We start from the raw sequence: 20,914 nt of genomic DNA, 5'->3' as shown, positions 1-20,914 counted from the left end.
CCCATCTCCATCTAAAGCTACCACCAATTACACTTTAATAGCTTTGGTGAAAAATCAGAGAAAAGTTGAAGTCCTTTTTATTTTTCCACCCAAACTCAGCATGAAAAGTGCTTTATTAAGGTTCAGAATACTTTGAATCTTTTCCAATATCTTACATATTAGTTTGTAAACGACTGCCTGAAAAAGAAAATCATCCAGCAGGGTTATTGCAGAGCCTGTTAGCCACCAGTTCAAGCTCATAACATAAAGCTTACAAATCACACATTTGTATTACAAAATAACCAAGAAATGAACAGGAAGTTAATGGATAAAACACTCCATTAGCAAAATTTATATGGTATAGTTCACATATTTTGGAAGAAACCAATTTGGTAAAGTACTTTTTTGACATTCAAACCACTTGCTGCAAAGGTTAAATCTGCTCTTACAGTTAAGAAAAAAGTCAATAAATATATTAAAATACAGAATCTGATCAGTTATTATTAGTAGGGGCGTATATTCCATACCAGCCTTGAACATAAATGAAACCCTGGCTTTCACATACATAAAGCTGAGGGTCCAGCAGGTTATCAGTATGATATGAACAGCAGTGTACAGGCTTAGTACCAAAGTACTGTTAAATCCATTCACAAGATGATCGCAAAAGGTCAACAAGTCAGTCTAAATTTGAATTTAATGCTCAAATAAATACATCTACTGGATGATACCAACTGTATAAGACAACAGCCCACTTTAAAATAATAACTTAAAAAAAATAAAACCGTAAGATGTGATTGGTAGTACACAAATATCCTGAATGCTGAATTACATTCGCAGATGGTGCTTGATGGGCAAAAGTGGCATAGGGATTTTGCAAACAGTGTAAAGGCAGTGAGTAATGTGAAATTTAAGACCTGGATGTAAACTAAAAAAAGCAGATCAGTCAGTCATATCTGGTTCAGTCACTCTTTGTACAAATTACAAAACAAAAACTGATCATAAGCAAACAAGCTGAACAATCCAAAGTGCAACAACCACCACCAATCAAACTTAAGGCCAAAATTTTCACAACTTTTTTAAATAGTCTAATATTCTCTCTGAGGTTAGGGAATAACTGAATCGGATCACCACAACTAAAACAAGGTTATTCACTTTCATATTCATAAAAAACAGAGACAATCCTTCACATTTCCAATTAACAAAAATACATTTTTAATTCATTAAACTCTTCTGATGTAGATGTAGTAAGTGGGGACTGTTAGTTTATTAGTGAATCTTCACATTCATCAAAACATATATAGTCTTGAGATCTAAATAATTCAATTATTCTACACAAGTTGTACTCTCTTCTTTACTGCAAGAAACACCTTATATCATTGGTAAAGGGCAATCAGTCAGCAGATGACTTATAAAGCAGGTCGTTGTGAATCAGTAAATGGGCTAACATTGGAAACTTCCTGTAAAATACTTTGTCATGGCACAGCAGGTGGCTTGCACTTTGGAACAGTAATGTTAAAACAGTTGGACATTGCACTTTATGAAATCACCTTTTTTTTGACACATCTTAAATAGGTTCACTTGTGAGTTCCTTCTGAGGAGCAAAAACCTGTGATTGCTTCTTAAAAAAAAAAAACAAAAAACAAAACATCAAGATTATCCAACATGGAAATAAATAGAGAGCAAAAATACAGAATACAGCCAGAAGACACTTGCTGCTTGATGCTGCACGCAGGTTATTCCTAATCTTTTGGAGAGAAAAACTGAAAGAAAGCACAATGGTACATCTACAATGCACAACACTGAAAACCAATCAGTCCACTGAAGTCCAGTAATTCAGTACAGATGGGTGCTATTGTTATACACTGCATCTTGTAACCTTGAATTCCTTGCTTTTTGACATCATGAAGTATGTCATGGAGCTATTGGTCATAAGAGTTGAGGAGCCAATAAGGATACAGAGTTGAATTCGTAGCGACAGAACTAAAGAAGTCCACGGTCAACCGGTGTCGACCTCTCACCTCCACGCACTCCACTGCTCGTGGAGACCCCGCTCCTTTTGTCTTTAGGCAAGAGACTGGAATGCAGAAAGGGGGAGAGCACACTAAAAAGGAAAGGAAGGAATGAAGGAGATGGGCTACATTGAATGTGTGTGCGTGTCCAAAGATAACTATAAACAAAGGCAGCATGAGAAACGCATAAATACCTACTGACATTTATGAACAGAAAAGAGAAAATGCCAAGGTTTATCTGCCAAACAGAAGCAAAAGGAGGAAAAAAGGGAAAAAATGGCAATAAAGTAAGACAATAATAAAACCAGGCTTCCAAAGCCAGAGAACAAAGCAAGGTTGAAGGTGGACAGAGCCATCCAAAAGGCATGCATGAAGAACAACACACATCCATACTGTTCGGCTTGCCGTCCGTCACTCCGCTCACGGCGTGCAGAGCAGCGCTGCTGGCACGGTGAGGGTCGGGACTGACTGTGCTGTATGGTCAGGCCAGAGGCGGACTGGACCAGGCGTCAACTAGACAAGAAGAGACTTCATGACAAGAGAACCTGTGTCATGTTGTTTCCTGGCCAGGTAATGGGACAACCTGGAGGGGCAGGGTAGGTGGGTGGCAGGGGGAGGGGGGAGCGGGGAGGTCTCGGGGGCAGGGAGGAATGGGTCTCAGACATAGGAGAAAGAGAGGCGGCAGAGTATGGTAAATGTTCAGTGCCTCAAGGGCCCGTTGCTCTGGGTTACGGAGTCAGAAATTTCCAGGAAGGCGGAGCGCATCACGTTGAAGGATTTGTCAGAGAGGGAAGACACATCCTCCGACGTCATCCCCTTTGTCTCGATCTTTGGAAGGATCTTCAATCTGATGGTCCCTGAGGAGAGACAAAACTTTACTGTCAGGAGTCTCACAGAACATCAAGTAGCTGTTTGCATACAGATGTGGATTAGTCATACACAATAAATAAAAAAACGTGAGGACAGTCATGCTGGGTTACCTGATTTGAACTGCTTTTCTTTTCGTAGGTAGAAGTTGCTGTAGGAGGAGAAAACGACAGGTATGATGGGTGCCTGGAAGACAAGAACAAAAAGAGGATTTAACACACAATCTCTAAATATTATCGCTTTCTGAATTACTTTCTAAATCTGACTCCTAAACTTAATATTTGACCGTTTTCTTTTTCCTAAACAAGTCATAAGATGAGAAAAATACAGGCAGAAATGCTTCACTGAACCAATATCACATTCTCTCTCACACACACACACACACACACACACACACAAAATCACCACGACACAAGCAGTCTCCATCTCTTCCACTGCTACTAATAGAGGCCGAGTTGCTCTCTCGAGGCCTCGAGTGGCCCTTCAACAGGACTGGCTGAGCCAAACGTGGCTCCCCCTGGGGGCTGTCCTGCTTCCACTCAATCGGGCCGGCTGGGTACAAATGGAAAAGGCTGCGCAATAACTCAGCAGAGTCAAACGCACAGAGATTGAAATAGTCTATGTTCACACAGAAACAGTCTCAAGTGTAAAGCGAAGCCAACAGGAAAAAAAACAAAAAAAACAAAACAGATTGTGTACTCCAGACCTCAAATTAGCTTATTCTGCCACTTCAAGCCAACGCTTCAACACATACACAACAAATCCAAATCAAGTACTCCTGTTAACATTCAAACACTATTTGTATAACATATGAGCAGGTTCTGCACAGCTGAGCCAACAGACTCCCTCCTATAGAAAAAGTTAATGTGTTTGCTAATGAGGAGCAGCAGGGCTTTATTTTTGTAGCCCCAGTGCATATCTGAACCAAACTGATATTAATCTTTAGCAGCAAGTTACAACAAAATGGGCTCACACACACACACACACACACATACACACACCACAACAGTTCTGCCTGGGGTGAGCTAAGTTTCAGTTTCTGGACAGATCTTATTTGACAGTGTTTTTTAATTCATTCCACCTGTCTGACCCTGAGTGTGCGATACAAAACATCCACCTAAGAACAGAGACCTCCTGCATGCATGCAGAGATAAGGCCCATAAACACAAAAAGTTGAGCTGTCAATTATTCTGGAGTCATTCTGTGTTGGGAGCTCCATCTGCCCCCCCCCCAATAATCTGGTGTGAGGAGTTGGGGAATAAAACGAACATCAATTTTCAGAGAGGACCGAAACAGAGCTGTCAGGATGAAAGTGCTGACAAACAAATCTGGGGAAAAACAGACCAAACTATTTTGACCATTTCAAAGCATTCCTGGCTAATAAGTCTGGCTGATTCAGCAGTGTCTGTACATACCATTATTTGAATATTGAATATGGTGAAATCATACTGTTGCCTTGTGCCATGTAAGGTTGCTAGCTCCCCCATGTGTCTAGAAGCAGCACAAAGCTGGCAACATGACCCCTCACTCTTTCAGGAAACAAAAGCTGGCACAAGTTTCCTGGAGTACAGCCAGTATCAGGAGCGGAAGAGGACGAGGGTGTACAATTACAATACATGTAATCGACTTAATTCACATGTACAGTTGGGATATAGATAGGGCAGCTTAAACTCATTCTACTCAGTATGAAGACACCCAAAAAGAGATCAGACAAAAAGAGCTTACTTGGGCCTGCACTGCCAGGTGGAAAGCGCCTTTTTTAAAGGGCAGCAGGTCGCCTCTCTGGTTTCGCGTTCCCTCTGGGAACACCCACAGACGAATCTGTGAGGGTCAAAGGGCAAGGGTGAAAGGAAGAACATAGATTTATTCATCCTACATCATCCCCAGTGTCTCCTAAATGTAAACTTTGTGACATATTAAATACTAAAATAAAAATCACAAATAACTCAGCGACAAATTTATATAATTTATATATATTGTACCCTTAAAAACTAAAGCTCATGCTTCCCATAATTTAACAGAGTACTGAGAGTGAGTTGTTCTAAACCTTAAGATACCTAACCAGGCGGATACATTTGTAAATAAAAATACATGTAAAATATGAATTTAGATTGGAAATAAAAATTCAAACTGTAAAGTCTTTTGATTCCTCCATCATCACTGATAAAACTGTATCCTGTTTTGACAAGAGGCTGATTACCTGGTCGTCCAACATGGTTTTGGCAGCGCCAGCCATGACACTCTTGGCGTCGCTGGTCTTCTTGCGGTTGATAAAGACGATGCCACCCAGCCAGCAGATGAGGCCGACTGTGCCCGCGTAGATCAGCTCCTTCTTGGCAATCATGGTGCAGCGGTCTGGTAAGATCTCCATCAGACCTGAGGAAGAAAGAAATACACAGTCAGTCATCTGAATTTTAACACTATGACAGTCTGAGCTACTGTGCTCTACAGGCCCAAACAGGATTAGAGAAATCTCATATTCTCTCCCTGGTTCATCTTCTACACAGGTAGAGAAGTATAGAATTGAGCATTTGAAATATTTGTTGAGATTAAATTACAAAATTCTGATGGAATTTCAAAAGCAAACATAAGAACAATTCAGACCAAAAGATGAATGATAAGCAAATAATTGTGTTCACATTAATAAAACATTCTTGTGCAAGATGTTGGCCAATTTTTTTATCACGTAACCCCTGTCTATCCCAACAGCCAGTTTGTATGTGTTATCATTGGCCATCAAATCAAGCCTTGATTACAAAAGAACTGTTTTGGTTTTTTTTTTTTTTTTTCCAACATTTCCCTCTCTAGATATAAAGCATTTTCCACTGAGAGAAACAGGTAAAGGTTGCTCCAAACTTTGATTTTAGGAGCACCAGTGCAACAGAAAACAGATACACACAGAGGAATGGTAAAACTCAGTAGTGTCGATGTCCGTGTGAACTCCTGATGGGAATGTCCCATTACAGCAGTTTTGTGTTGACATGATTACTGAAATGATCAAGGAACAGACTGATAAAGGACTACATGTGCTATTATAGTCTGTGAGCATCTTTACCAGTAATTTCATTTTGAGTACACAGCTAAAAAAAAAACCTCCTCTTTACTGACTTGACAAAGAACAGGAGTCTCATGTATGAAAGCTCCAGATGTTAAATTCTTACTGTTATCCTTTAACCGTTTCCCACCCACTGCTAAGCTTACAAGGCAAGATGCAACTTTCATACGACTGATATACACTAAGATTACACACAACAACTAGCTAAAAATAATGCTGTCTCATACAGCAACTCTGCAATAAATCCTATGATGAAGTTTATAATGTAGTTTTTGTTTGGACCCGTTTTAATGAGCCGTTGATTCAACTCTATGGTTATTTAACAAGCTGTAGTTTGTGGTGCTGTTAAATTACGTTGCATCATACTGAGAGGTGTTTCTAATATTATGTCCAACCAATTTATATCAATAAAGGTAGAGGACATCATAGAAACATCTCTCATAATGAAACATTTTAACTACAGCCTCAAAAATGACCTCTCTGAAATAGTGTCAATAAAACCTGAACATTCTAACCTTCATGAATGGAGGATTTATTTAATGGCTGTTGCATTAAACTGCCTTTGGTTTACCTAGTCACACCCATAGAGGCTGTATGTGTATGTATCAATAGATTAGACTCATCTTTTCCATCATATAATCCAGGCACTATGCGAGACAGAGCTATACAACTGAAGTTTAAAAAACTATGGTGTCTCCCAAGGGGTGGGTCAACAGCTGGCTCCCCGTTGTACAGTAGCAACACTATTGGCTAAATCCAATAAGGTCGGTCTGGGATGAACTTTGGTCTTATCATCACATCCATCGTGGCCTTGTCAAGCTCATTAAGTATAAAGTTTACTGATGAAAGTTATCTCTGTGAGTAGCGCTTACATTATGAAATCAGACATGTTTGATCAACCTTCACACAAAGGCTGCTGGTTCTGACGACAGAGCAATGCAAGATGTAAAACACACACACACAGTATGAGAGAAAGGAAGTCAAAGTCTGTGACATCAAGGATAGCAAACAGAAGGATAAGTAACTAACCCTAACCCTAACCCTGTCTGTACTAAGGTGATAAAAGCAGAGCAAACAGAACCTACACAGAAGACTACACATTAAGATAAAGAGTGCTTTAAACTTAGCTCTAGCTGTGGAGGTGAGGTGAGGATTTTAGCTCCAAACAGTTTTATCACTCACAGCTCTAGGATGAGCAGCTATTAATGGCTGGGTGTAGCTGTTGGCATGGCAACTTGGACGCCAAATCAGACTCATGCTGAGTTTCCTCAGCACTAATTAGGTGCCTAGCTCTCCCCCTGCTGTCACTACCCTGGCCTCGAGCCTGGCCTCATCACTCACTGGCGCTGAAAAACACTCTCTCCCAGGCACTGATGGAGAGAAAAACATACCTCCGCTAAATTAGTGTCCTCGACAATGAGATTTAGGACCGAGGAGAATGATGTGATGTTAGAAGACATGCCCACACATGCAAAATCAAAGACAAAAGTGAGATGAAACAAGAATCAAAACCTTGCTACAACACGCTCTTATTAAATCTACACCAATTTTAAATGGTGGATAAAAGCTGGTCATAAATTTACTGGCTCAGACTGGGTCCTGTGAGGCCGGTGATGTATGATTTTTTTATTGGTGTACATATTGATGAATGCCTTTTATGAGCTTCTGTGCCAAATCAAAACTATTAAATATAATGTTTAAATAATTTCTGAGGTGCTGTGCTGCAAGCCATTCTCCTTTTGGCAGCACAAAGCTGGGATAATGTTACATTTGTCCCAGTTCTAGCAGGACTATTCCCTAACCTTTACCATAATCTGCTGGGGATGCCAATATCAACCTTGTTGACTGCCATCAGCCTATCGCCTAAGTAAGATGACACACTGATGGCAGTGGCCAATGTTTACCTGTTGTGTCACATCAGTTTTGGGGTGGCTAAATGTTCTGTTGGTCATTTGGGGTCTGACTTGGACGACAGTACGTTTTACATCCCTGCAATCTGCTTTAGCAACCGAAACCATGAAAAGTGGTTCTTCCGAGAAGTTTGGATGAGATTAACCTGACAAGCTTTAACATTTGGTTCATATAAGTTGTGAGGGTTCTGTGCTGACCTGCCCTCACTGAGTCAGGACAGGTATTCAGTCTTTGAGGGTGAGCAGAGTGTCACCAGTGATGTCTTTAGCAGTGTTGACAGTCCATTTGTTTATGTCCATTAGTAGTAGACCAGTAGTCTGGGGTCAACACTACAGTAAAATACATTCAGGTCATTGGAACGTTGTTTGTTGTCGACAGTGTGAGGGGCTGGTTTCCAGTGTCAGAGTGTCAGTGAGCTCATCCAGGTCAGCAATCAGCGCACACAAAGCAAGACTGTACTTCCAGCTTTTCCTCATTGGTCATTTGTCAGCGGTGACCACAGTCACTTATCTAACAAGGGGGTGTAGACATTGTCTGTGCTGACTGCCTGGTCAGTCAGGTGTGTAGCATCCTGCTCATACAGGCTTCAGGCAGGATGTAAAAATGAAAAAAACCCTTTCACCGTGTGACATCCAGCACATCAGCATTCATTCTTAGAAAAGCACACTCTCCCTCTTCTTGTTCTCTTTGGTAGCTCTTATATGTAAACTGTCGTGGAAAGATTCACCAAGCTGGGTTTCCATGAAGCACTGAGCAGCAGTGGGTGAATAATCCTTGTTAGTTCCATTGAGCAGCAGCAGCTTGTCCGTTTTATTGGCCAGGGAGTGGAGAGTCGCCACATGTACACTTAGAGCAAATTCAGGAATCCCACCAAAGTCAGAGTTAAACCAGTGTAATGGTACGCTTTCTCCAATCTGTGACTCTTGCATCTACTGCAGATGACTGCGGCTACATCAATGAAATGTCCAGAAAACTCCCTGAGTGTGTCAAATCTGGTGTCAAATTGCCTCAGCTCAGGCTGAACTTCTGAATGTACAACACATCTTCTGTGGTAAATCTAATCTTATTTGAGTCGCTGAAGACGAGAGATAAACACAAACTGCTGGGGAAAAGCTGCCATCTGCGTAACCATCTTGCATCATTGCTCATCATCCAACAAAATATTTCAGCCAGTTTTGAAAAATGGTTGAGACCGACTGCATTTACTAACCTCTCAACACAGTTTCACTCACTTTTAAGCAAAAATGACAATGACACTTCTTCAAGTTCTAATATTGGCAGTTTTACATCCAATTTAAAATAGTTGACTTCAGCTTTGCATACAGCATAAACAATAGCTGGATGTTAATATGCTAAAAATGAAGCCAAAACATAAAACTCAAAGTTACTGTTTCATTTCAGATCCGGTAAGCTGAAGCATAGACTCAACACAAGAAAAACAAAGTCCATACAGTAATATAGTACCCACCCAAAACATCCAGGGAGCTCTGGTGGTTGGAGATGATGACATAGGGTCCCTCTGTCTGCAGATGTTCCCACCCGCTCACTTCAAATCGAAGACCCAGGAAATACTTCACATGACGAACCAGGAAGCGGATAATCCTGAGGGGGAAGAGGTTAATTACAGTCTTGAGCATAAAAGGTTACTGTTCAGTCCTGTGAGATCATTGGGTTACATATTATTAACCAGAACCCTGGTTGGAAAGGTTCACAGTAACAGTGGGATGCATAAAGCCTGTTAAGTACTATTACCTTACATTGTGAGAATGCCAGCTCAAATATTTTTAATTTGACCATAATTAGGCAGTTTAATCATGGCTGTCTTAAAAGTGCAGGACATCTGGTAGATTTACATGTGCAACATTACAGACATTAGTTTTGTTTGTTTCTTGGTTGGTTAAATAATTGCCTGTAGTAAGGACAACGCTCCAATAAGCTTTGAGAAAGTGTGTCCTACCATCTGCCTGTGTGCCACTGACACTGGAAAAGAAATTAATATGCTTTATTTATTTCACACCTATTTATATTACACATATTTTATACCAATGTCAAAGCCACACAGAGCCACCACATCCCTGCAACTCACACAAAAACTTGTACATCCAAAAGACTGCATACCTAAAGAAGCATAATACACAAAGTCCAATGCAGTGAGGAATGCACAAATCTATACATCGATGAAGCTAAACAACCAAACACATGGCTCAAAACACTCCTCAGTGTACCCACACCTGATGGACAAGGATATTCCTTCAATGACAACAATATTTAAAATAGGGAAGACTGGTACTTTGAAAGAGGGGTGAAGGAGGTCATCTACAGCCCCTTCTACAAACACTACATTAAAAAAAACACACTCACACACACATACACACATTAAAGGCTGTTGTCAAGCCATTTACTAACTTTCTGGAGCCAAGCAGTGTAGTGTGCGGTGTTAACATCAAGTTAGTTAGTTAAGATTTGAGATCTGCAATTAGGTTAAAGTTTTACAATTTCTTAAAAATTTAAAGAACCAAAACAAAACTTTCACAATATCAACAGCACTGTTTACACCTTCTCTGATCAGGGTTTATCTTTTGAACTCAACCTTTGCAGAGACAGAGAAGATAAGATCTCTGAACTCTGTTAAGACATACCTGAGGTGACCTCTGCCCCGAATAGGAAAACTTTTATTTGTGATTCTAAACAAGCAGCTCCAGGGTGAGACCCATGTCACAAACCTATCACGCACGATACATGCTTTTAAGATCCTTTATCATGAATCACTGCGTCTGTCTTCAAGGTTAAAGATTTAATCCCATCCTTTGTAAATGCCTGCACTTGCGTACATGACATTTTCTCCTTGTCCCCTATAACACTTTCAAAAGTCTACCTTGTCCTCAACCACTATACTGTCTCACCTCAATTACATCAAGTATGGCTGCAAATCTAAAATGTAGCTGTTGGCGTGTAAGGCTGAAAAGCCAACACTACAATCAGCTACTTAACTCTCCATTCCTAGCCATTATCTGATCATCATTTGATTGTGGTTTCACCAGGGTTTCACTCTTTTCCCTCTTGGAGCCAAAGGCAGTAGTGTGGTAGCAACAAAATGTAAGTCATTGAAAATCCACACAACGCTTTAAGCAAATATGAATATATCTGTAGATTTATCTATGAAGGACCATTTAAACTTTGAGAAAAGGAGAAGTAACACCAGTCAGAAATGCATAAATGTAGAATGCATTGCAAATCTGTGCAAATTTATGTTTGCAGTCTGCATCTGATTAACATCCACATTATACAAGGCAGCAAATGATTACAGATTCCACACCAGTGACTGCCTTATAGGTCCATCCTGCAAGTGTATAGAGTCTCAAATGGCACAGGTCACTTACATAATTTGTGCATGATCAGGAAGCAAAAAAGAAATGTAGTAAATAAACACTGATTAAGGATGCATACAAACTCTGAGCACGTCTGTCAGGGATCAAATAATAAGCACGCACATTGATAAAACAATAAAACAGCAGCGTAGTGTCCAAATCTGCAGGGCAAGAATTTTCCCATGCAAAATTGAACCACAAATTTTGTGTAACAAACTAGCTGCTTTTCCTGTGCAACACACCAAAACTGGCTTCTGTTACACCACCAACTTGAATGACCTTCCCTCTCAGGGAAAACAGCAGAGTCACTCCCCATCTTCTGTCTCAGCCGGAGAAATCATCACTTCAGAAAAATACCTCATGTCCCCTGCTCATCAGTGAATCATATCCCCTTGAAAACTCGCTTGCTATCCTAGTATGCCCCAATCTCCTTGTCATTTGGGTGTTTTTTTCCCCTGACACTTATTCAATAACAATGCTGTACATTGCAGCTTCACTCTTTGCTTTACATTTGTTATGTTGGAAGCCACTTTGTAAAAATTTTGAAAATTTCCAACTTAAGCACACAATGCATGCCACTACCCCTTGAAAATAATAACACATTACTAATCATCATTTTCAATATCTCAATCCACAAAAAAGGAAATGATCAAGGCTGTGGTAATTCTGTGTGGTTTGGCTCACAATAATTACAAGTTTAAAACCAGCAAAGCCACTTAGTACATTTTAAGAGTCTTTATTTCACCCTGACGCCAGAGCTGATTATCTTTTTACCCATTCACTGAGGATAGAGGAAAGGCCACAGAGGGCATTTACTGGACATAAACACTGTTTTGGAAAGACAGCTGAACTGTTGTTAGCTGTAAACAAGGGGAGCAGGGAACTGCTGTCTTATTTGCCTCTGTCTTTCTTACATGAGTCTGATTGGTCACAAATGAGCAGATTTCTCATAGATTCTTCTTTAACTGATGATATTTAAATCTTGTTCTGATGTTGCTGAAACAATGTCCCATGAAGGAGCAGCTCAGAGGATTTAGCCTAGTCTAATAGTGACCTGACCAATTCATACTCTCTGGATTCATATTCTTTTCACTGATCTACAACTGCTAAGAGTCAACAGCTAGCAGAGATAGTAGGTCAAAAACTGGTCTAAAAAATCCCTAAAACTGGTCTATTTATGTATACAATTACCAATGCAGTTGACTGTAAAGCTGCATTAACTGGAGTACCAACAAATGTTGATCTGAGCAGTAAAGCTGGACCGACTTGATTACCAAACCTGTCCGATTGATCATGTACTGGTTTGGCTTCTATATGAAAAAGCTCACCATGTTTTCATAATCAAATACATGAGAAAGTGCTTGACCCATCACCTCTTTTCATTACCATGTGACTCTACCTAATTCCATCATCCCACACTACTGTCTCACTTTAAGCTAAGCTTGCACACATACGCTTGATTGTCTCACTGTAGTAAAATAATTTAACCTTTAAACCAGAATACAGTTGCGTGGTTATCTTTAACACAGAGGTACAGTGATAACATACTCAGTCTAGTGTAAAAGCCACTGGTTATGCAATGACTCAGCCAGCGTTGCAGCAATTGTCAGATTGTTCAAGGGGAATGAAACGGCCTTGGTTGGATTCTTTTTATGGCCACTCCACTAAGCTTTTCCTCAAGTTCATTCCATTATCAGTCTCTAAATAAGTTCCCTTTGAACCTACAGAGCCAGTTTGGTTGATCTGACACCAGCATAGGTTCCATGCAACCTGGCTGCTCACAGATAAAAGGTGAGTCTGACCTGTTATCCGTACAACAAACAGAGATACCAGTGCCAAAGCTAATTCGGACGCTAAAGGTCAGAGGGCTGTTCAGGACAGAGGCATGGTCACAGGATCACAATAACACAGCAGACGATAAATTCATTCAGAAAGCCATGGACAGGAAAATGGGTAGTTTTAACAATGTAGGCTTTTAAAGGTCAGTCATCGAACGGTTTGAGTGGCAACATTACCACTGACAGTAACACTGGTAAGTCTCCCACTGATGTTAGAAGGTATTACACAGCACGGAACCTGAGCTCAAGCAATTGAGAGTGAGCGAACTAAGCCTCTGTCCTTTATCTGTTGCCATGAGATCCTACCTGATAATTAATGTTGGAACCATAGCCAAAAGTAGCTGTTCACATAAGTGACAGATACTCTGTGACTCATTTACAATACACTGAAAACCAACAAGACTGTTTCAGGAAATGCAAGTACAACAGTTGTAACTTGAGTTCTACGGATGCCTTTGGCTGACTGTACATGTAGAAGCATGTTACCAGGTCAGATTTAAGTCCTCTATGTCAGCTGTGAAGCATGTAGTCAACCAAGTATTCAGGGCCTTTTTTGTGTAACCATCTGACAGCAAATGTCTGTGACTGACTGCTCTGTCCTTGATGAATCACAAAGCTGTTTTTTTTTTTTTTTTTGCCAGAGCTGGCTAGTGAGTAAATCAGGCATTCAGGACTCTATTCAATCCCTGTGCAGGGTCTGACCCCAATTCAGTCACTTTGTCACAGTCAACAGGTCCCGATAACCTTTGAGCTGTCAGAATGGTACACTGGTGCAACATGACACCACCGTCGCAGCTAACATGACTGCGAAACAGTTATTCCAAGAGCAGCGAGGCAGTGAGGTCTTCTGTTGCAACTGACGGGGCTGCTCTCAACAGATCAAGGCCAAGTGAGGTTGCATTGAGGATGGGTCTCATAACTATTCAGTAACCCAAATCTTATCAGGGGGAACTTGCCATCTGGCATCTGTCTCTTCAAGGTAATTACTGGAATGCAGTCATTTGTGTCCACCAATCCATCCTCACCATCTATGTTTAACAACAATAATCCCCACCACCACCTAACCCTGGCAACAGAGTGGACATTGACCACTGCAATAAAGGCGCACTACATTTCTATCCCAACAGGTATCAGTTGACCTGGTCAGTGTGTGTGTGTGTGTGTCAAGTATGAAATAACATATTTCCTCTGGTGGTAAGGCTGAGGGGAGATTCCTACAGAGCCCATACCTGCACCCATGGTGTATTACTGACCATTAGAAAGTTGTAGTTGTTATTAAAGGTGCTGTACTAGACTGCACTGACGTTAAGAGATGTTTCTGATAACCTGCCTCTAACATGTGCTGTACGTAAATAGGGGCCTGCAAGACACGAGAGACACATTTAAATATATTGTACTATCACCACTACCAGCATGAACTATGGCCTCAAGAACTCATTCATACACTTTGACCTGAACACTAAGCTCCATAAAGACAGGATTTGTTGCAGGGATGTTGTGCCGGGCTGCATATTTCGAGGTGTACCTTGAACTGGCACACTGTCAACTCAGTGCATAATGCTACACCTATCAGGTGAACTATAATAATTATCAAACTGATTTAGCTGGCGTTATTTCCACCTGTTCTGCTGAAACGGAGATGTGATGTTGTGATATTCAGTGAGTAGCGTTATTTCATGTTACTTAGCTAACGCTAGACATTTGATTGGAGGGAAGGTAGCAGATATTCCTGCAGAAGATATAATGAAGTTAATTATCGTTACCCGAGGCCAGCATTGTTTAAGTCACGTTGGGAATAATGAGAACATGCCCTGACTTGCTTTCGGTGAGCAGTAAACACAAACATATTAATGTTAGCAGTCTTGTTTCCAGCTAACACGTCCCTTATGCCAATGAGTCAAGGGGGCTAATGTTAGCATATGTATGATTAAAAATGCATCAAGTATTTAACAATATTTGTAATGTTTTTCTTTCAAATATAAGATAGATTTGTAGACTAGAAGCTGCCTGAGGTTGCAGTAATGTTATGTTAACATGAGTAGGATCTACGATAAGAAAGGTGATGTTGCTAGCAAGCCTTATCTGAATGTTTAATATCAACCAAGACTGCTGCTAGCCGGCTAACAAGCTAACGCTGGTTAGCTGTTGGACGGCGCTGCCTACGAGCGACATTTATCATGCAAACAAACTCACCTCATGTTTTCAATGTCTCTGCCCCCGCTTTTCAGTATACACAGAGGGATCGCAAACAGGGCCAGGCACATCATCCATGCGACGTAAAAGCACTTTTTGAAATAAAAAACAAACGTGCTGCTGGTCCACATCAGGAGTGGGATCAGCAGCAGCGGCACCATCCATAGCACATCCATAACGATCCACCACAGGAACTCACCAGTGCCAGCTGTAAAACACGCGGTTTTTGGGTGGGTGAGAAAGCCGCTAACACGGTGGTTAGCTACGGTGCAAGAGAGAGGCGAAGCACCGAGACCCTGACAAACATTACACTGTCAAAAAGTATCTCCCCGGGGCACTCTATCGTAGGAAATGCTCTCCTCTGTGTGCTCAAAATGAACATGAAACGCTCCTCATCTGTTGCTAAATGGCATCATGAGGTGGAGTCAAGTCGTCATGGGTTATATTTTTTCTATTTCCGGTTGCTGGACCCCTGTGCCTAATGTCACCAACTATAGATCAACAGTTCAGTTTACTTTCCCGCCTGTATACGATTAAATTGAATTAGTTTTACTCGTCAGAGTATTAGTTTCATTCAGTGATTTTTATCCTCAATCTGTTTAGTTTTTTAAAGATACTTGATGTTTGTTTTGCTTGGCCAAACATCCAATTTTTTGTCTGCTATAATAAGCCTATGTGGATTCACTCTCCCCAAATGGTTATCCTTAGAATAAGACCAGTTTTACAGCTGTATAATTGGATTAGCAGTGATAATCCAATCCTTGGCTATAATCTGACACTGTCCGATAGCCTTAACCATGTTTCAGCCATATCCAAGAGCTCTACTTGACATGATTTGGAAGATTAGGATCAATCAGTCATTAATCCTGTTTTAATATGTGCAGTTACCCTAATCATTGGCTGACTCTTAAACTTGGCACCGGTCTACTCATATAGAGGCGGTAATGAGGATGTCTAATTTGCACTTATATGCACAGCAGCAAAAGATAATATTCACTGAAGCGTATGTGATGGAGGAAGAAGAAACCTCGTACTCAAAGCAGGTTTTCCAGATTACTCTTTAATAATTCCCTTTCAAAATCATACATAAGTTTCTTTGTACAGATCCAGGATCACAATAATGACAGTGGTAGAAAGTATGAACATAATGCTTTAAGACTGGAACAATGACACTGTGATATACTCTTCTTTATCATCACCATTCTACTAATAAAATGGGGTGTTACCTGTATATATGTGCCCAGCTTAGCATACAGTATACACAGTATGTTGGTAATATCACATGTGACAGATAATGAGGAATGATCCAGTGTTTGGTTACATCAAACTGATATTGTATCTTGTGTGGTTCTGCGTGATTTGCCAAGTTAACAGGAGTAGTTAAGATGTATGGTTGTGGATGGGGGTTTATTTAAAACTGATGGCAATGTAAACTGTAACTGTAAGATTGTGTGAAATGTAATCCCAGATAATACAGGATGAACACATCTCGTTTATCTATTTATTTGTATTCACTTAAATCTTAAACGACTTAGCTGCGTTCACATTTCAGACATGCACTAACCCTCCTTCAGTGTCAAACCAGAGAGAGAGAAAAAAAACATTTCACCAACTTTTCTTTTAATCAGGAGAGTCAACATCAAATTGAGAAAGTTTGCATTTGGACAGGTATGGTGGGATGGTGCTTGAGGTGGAGTTTAAGTCAACAAACTGGTGTAATGTGTGTTTGAAATATTATAGCACAACCCACAGGTTCAGCATTTGTTGGAACAAAACATTCACTGTATGAGAGGCAGGTACCAAGTATACAGATGTCTTGAGTTGTATGAAATGGCTTGTGTTTGCACCCAACTGCACATGTGATTTATTAATTAATAGCAAATTATTTTCTATTTATTTCAGGGTGCACTATTTATACAGTTTTATACATAAGTTATTGTTTATTTCCATCATGTAACAGAACAGCATGGTTTTAACAAATGATTTTGTTCGTATAGGTGCTGCTGTGATCCTCTGATAGGATTTTGAAATTAATACTACTTTATGACTATACCTAATTGTGCAGGTACACAGTAAACACTTTTTCTTTGGTGAGGTGATGAATATCTTGTAAAGTTTACTTAGTAACTCAAATGTCACAACATGATGTGAAACATAGAAAAAGGAAGAAACATGAGCCACAGATACACAGTTATAGCAACCAGTGCCAGAGTGCCTCTATCGTCTGTGTGAGTGTGTTTGTATCATTTTTTGAAGTGTGGGTGTGTGTTTTCAGTAGTTATAGTACATTTAGTTGTGGTATATTTGTACTCATGAATGTGTTTGTGTTTTTGGTTGGGAGTGATTGTGAGGGAACAACACATCTACTACACATTTTTGTGAATTTTTTAGGATTATAGAACTACAGCCACCTGGTGATGTAGTAGCAAAAATGGGTTTGTCCACATGAATTTAGACAAATACAGCTGACAAATTAACAGAAAGGCAGATCCAAGTTGCCATTTCCTTTTCTTTTCCCTTTTCTCACCACAAATGCAATCTCCTGTCACACTGTTTCACTTCTGCTTGTTCAGCACAAAACTACAACCAGCAAAAAAACTGAAAGCTTGCTGGAAAAACAAGCCATTCAGTGAAAGTATCCCCAGGAAATTAAGGAGATTTATCAGGGATAACTGTTAACACTACATTTGTGTTGTCAGTGATACTCATTACATCAGCATTTCTGCATAAAGAGTTATAAACCTTCATCTCTCACGAGTCATTATCCGATAGCTCTGGGTGTCGATTAATGAAGTGCAAATGTGCAGTTTACCTGCTAAGACTGAAGTCCTCTTCCATTTCAGCTGCACCCTCATTAAACCATTAAGTTTCCTGTCAACTCAGTGAATTAAATGGTGATTCATCTTTACCTGACAGTATAAAGGTGTTCAACAGGGGCAACTCGGGTGAAACCAAGGGTGCACTGCTTGCTGGGAAACCAGCAGTCTGAATGTGGAATAGAGCCACAGTGGGTGGGTGGGTGGGGGTGGGGTGGGCTGGGGTTCCCAGCCTTTGTGCGCCATGTTGAAATGTTGGGGTCACATTCAGGCTCTCTGTTGACTCTGGGATTAAACTCCACCATCTGGTGAGTGGAATGCTCATCAGCCTTCAATGCCCATAAAGGAAACTCATGAGAGACCTCATGAGTGATTAAGAAAAACAGTTCAGTCATGAACATGGTTTGTTGTGTTTGGACATCAGTGCGAGCCATCAATTGTTCAAGCTACACGTTACAATGAAACGCAAAATGTAATGTGTGATGTTGACTTTGTTTGAGTTGTTTTATCAGACCTGTGTAATTGGATGAATGTAGAAGATAACCTGTCACCATCTGGTGGTCTGTTGGATCAGAGAACGAGCCAAGACTAATGATCTCATTCTGAAAACAGCAAGCAGGTAACAACAGCTGTTGACATGACATAGAGTATCTCATGTGGTTCTCAGTGATTCTCTGACACTGATTTAAGTTTTGTGTTGTTAATGTCAATGACAGTGACAGTGAAGGTCCTTGGGCACCCCCTGTTGGTGAAACTAAATTTTATTTCAAACAATGTGACATACCGGATAGTAAGACACAATGTGTGATCCAAATGCAAGCAAAAGTTGGTCTAATAGCAAACTTGAAACACCTGTGACTCCCAAACTGATTGAAAGTTCTTTAAACACATGAACTAACACTAGATATAAAGACTGGGCCTTTAATTAACATATTTTCACTTGTTTGTTTGACACTGCACATGCATATACTGTACACTCCAGATACTCTTATCCAGAGAATCTGATGAACTTAAATACCACACCAAGGTAGTTCATAAAGGATGAGGAGGTTCGACAGAATCTAAAATTTGTTACATATGTATATATTTCCTAAAGCATATGCTGAATTACACATCTGTGAGAGAGAGATTTGCTTTGATGCTGTCCTGTGTGGTTGCCTGGAAATATTTAAAAATCTGCAATTCACTTTGGGTAGTAGTCAGCAGGAATGTTAAGTAAACATAATTTGTTGTAAATTAGCTAAAACGTGCCAAAGCACGTTAATGATCCCTCAAGGCATGTTTGAGTGCAACAGGTCAAATTCTGTGTAATTTTGGAAGCACAAACCATGAAGTAATTGCATGTATGTCTTGAATGTTTTGGTCCAACTAAGTAATTTCAAAAGAACAGACTACTTTGAACTGCATTTCTGTAATATTCAGTCAAAGGTGTGTAGGTTTATTCCATGTAGTGTCTACACCAGGCCTAAAATCTTACAAGAACTATAGTAAAAATAGCCACCTGGCTCTTTCCCATTGATATTTTTAGCTGCGAATGAAGCAACTACCTTAACACAGACAGTTGAACTAATGGATACTTCTGGGTGCTTGTGTGCTTTTTCTACCAACAGATGGATCTTTCTCACATTTTCACTTATCACAGCAGGAAAAACACAGGTGTAAGTAATGGAGATAATTGTGGCTCTGTTCCATAAAGTGTGTCAGTAGGCTATGCTCAGTTCCTGGGCCCTGAATCTGGCACACTTGAAAAGAACAACAACATAATTACTGTTATTTATTACACCTGTGTTAGACATGTTGATATTTGCTCTGAGAGAGGTCAGTAAAGCACATTACACATGCACCATCATTTCTTATGATAGATTAACCATAGGTCTGACTGACCATCCTATTCCTAATATTGATTATTTTGGCAACTCTGCACTGAAATGCCCTGATGTGCACTTAGTGCCCCCAGTGGTGTCTCTACCCCTGTTTTTTTTTTTTTTTTTTGTTTGTTTTAACATTTTTAACCACTAGATGGTGGTGTTGTTTTACTAATAATGGCCACAGCATTGACAGTGAATTGGACTTCACAAACTAAAGGTACTATCACCATCAAATTTTACGATTACACAATGACTCACATAATTCATTACAAAATCATGGTGGCCATGGTAACTGCTGCCATGGTGAATGTTTAATGTTGTGTCGACAGGTTGATAACATATAAACAGTATATTGAGGTATCTGACTTAACTGGCTGTAACAGCAAACATTTTGACTCAGCTGCTGTCACCAATTAATAATGGCTCAGCTCAGTTCTAGCCATGACAATGTGACAATGAGCCGGCACACGGTACTATTCATTTTATTACTGAACATCCGCAGCACCTGAGGAATCTATAGACGCAATCATAATAACAACTGAGTGCTGTTTGTAGATACAAGAACTCCTTGCAGGTGTCCTTGTACATTTAAGGAAGAATTATTGTCAATAGAGGCAAGATAGAGCAACTGTTTTTGGCATTAAATATGGGGATGATGTCTCAGATGCATCCACAATTAGATTTCCTTTAAGAGTTACAGCTCATATCCTGTGATAATTATCTGAACAGAGCAGGCAGTGGCTGTTATGCTGCTGTTTACCACCAGCTCATCTGAGCTCAACAGATCTGCTCTGATTCTTGGTGCATCAGAGTTTCTAAACTTTGCACCTTCAATGCAACATCCTGTGTGCAAAGTGCAGGCTTGTGGCTGATGTGGGGTAAGTGTTAGGTAAATCTAAAGTCTTGTCGTCGTCAGGCATGATTACCTTCTCATCAAGGACATCAAGACAAAAAGGGAAAGTTAGAGTTAAATCCTCTGGGGCTATTCAATGAAACATCTGCCATGGGTG

At 40.2% G+C, this 20,914-nt stretch overlaps 1 protein-coding gene across 1 annotated transcript; it reads right to left on the bottom strand.

Annotated features, from left to right (window-relative positions):
- Positions 1-95: 95 nt before the first annotated feature.
- On the bottom strand, positions 96-15,649 carry agpat2 (1-acylglycerol-3-phosphate O-acyltransferase 2 (lysophosphatidic acid acyltransferase, beta)). The gene is made up of 6 exons (XM_018672835.2): positions 15,221-15,649; positions 9,290-9,423; positions 5,056-5,231; positions 4,581-4,676; positions 2,969-3,041; positions 96-2,845 (listed from the first exon to the last, which is right to left on the bottom strand). Exons 1-6 carry the CDS (start codon positions 15,394-15,396, stop codon positions 2,688-2,690), a joined length of 813 nt encoding a protein of 270 aa, XP_018528351.1. The 5' UTR covers positions 15,397-15,649; the 3' UTR covers positions 96-2,687.
- Between the last annotated feature and the right edge of the window lie 5,265 nt (positions 15,650-20,914).

This window comes from Lates calcarifer, linkage group LG9 (genome assembly GCF_001640805.2).
Source record: "Lates calcarifer isolate ASB-BC8 linkage group LG9, TLL_Latcal_v3, whole genome shotgun sequence".
Lineage (NCBI taxonomy): Eukaryota > Metazoa > Chordata > Actinopteri > Centropomidae > Lates > Lates calcarifer.
The sequence above is the reverse complement of the archived record's forward strand: the minus strand, read 5'-3'. Positions and strand labels throughout refer to the sequence as shown.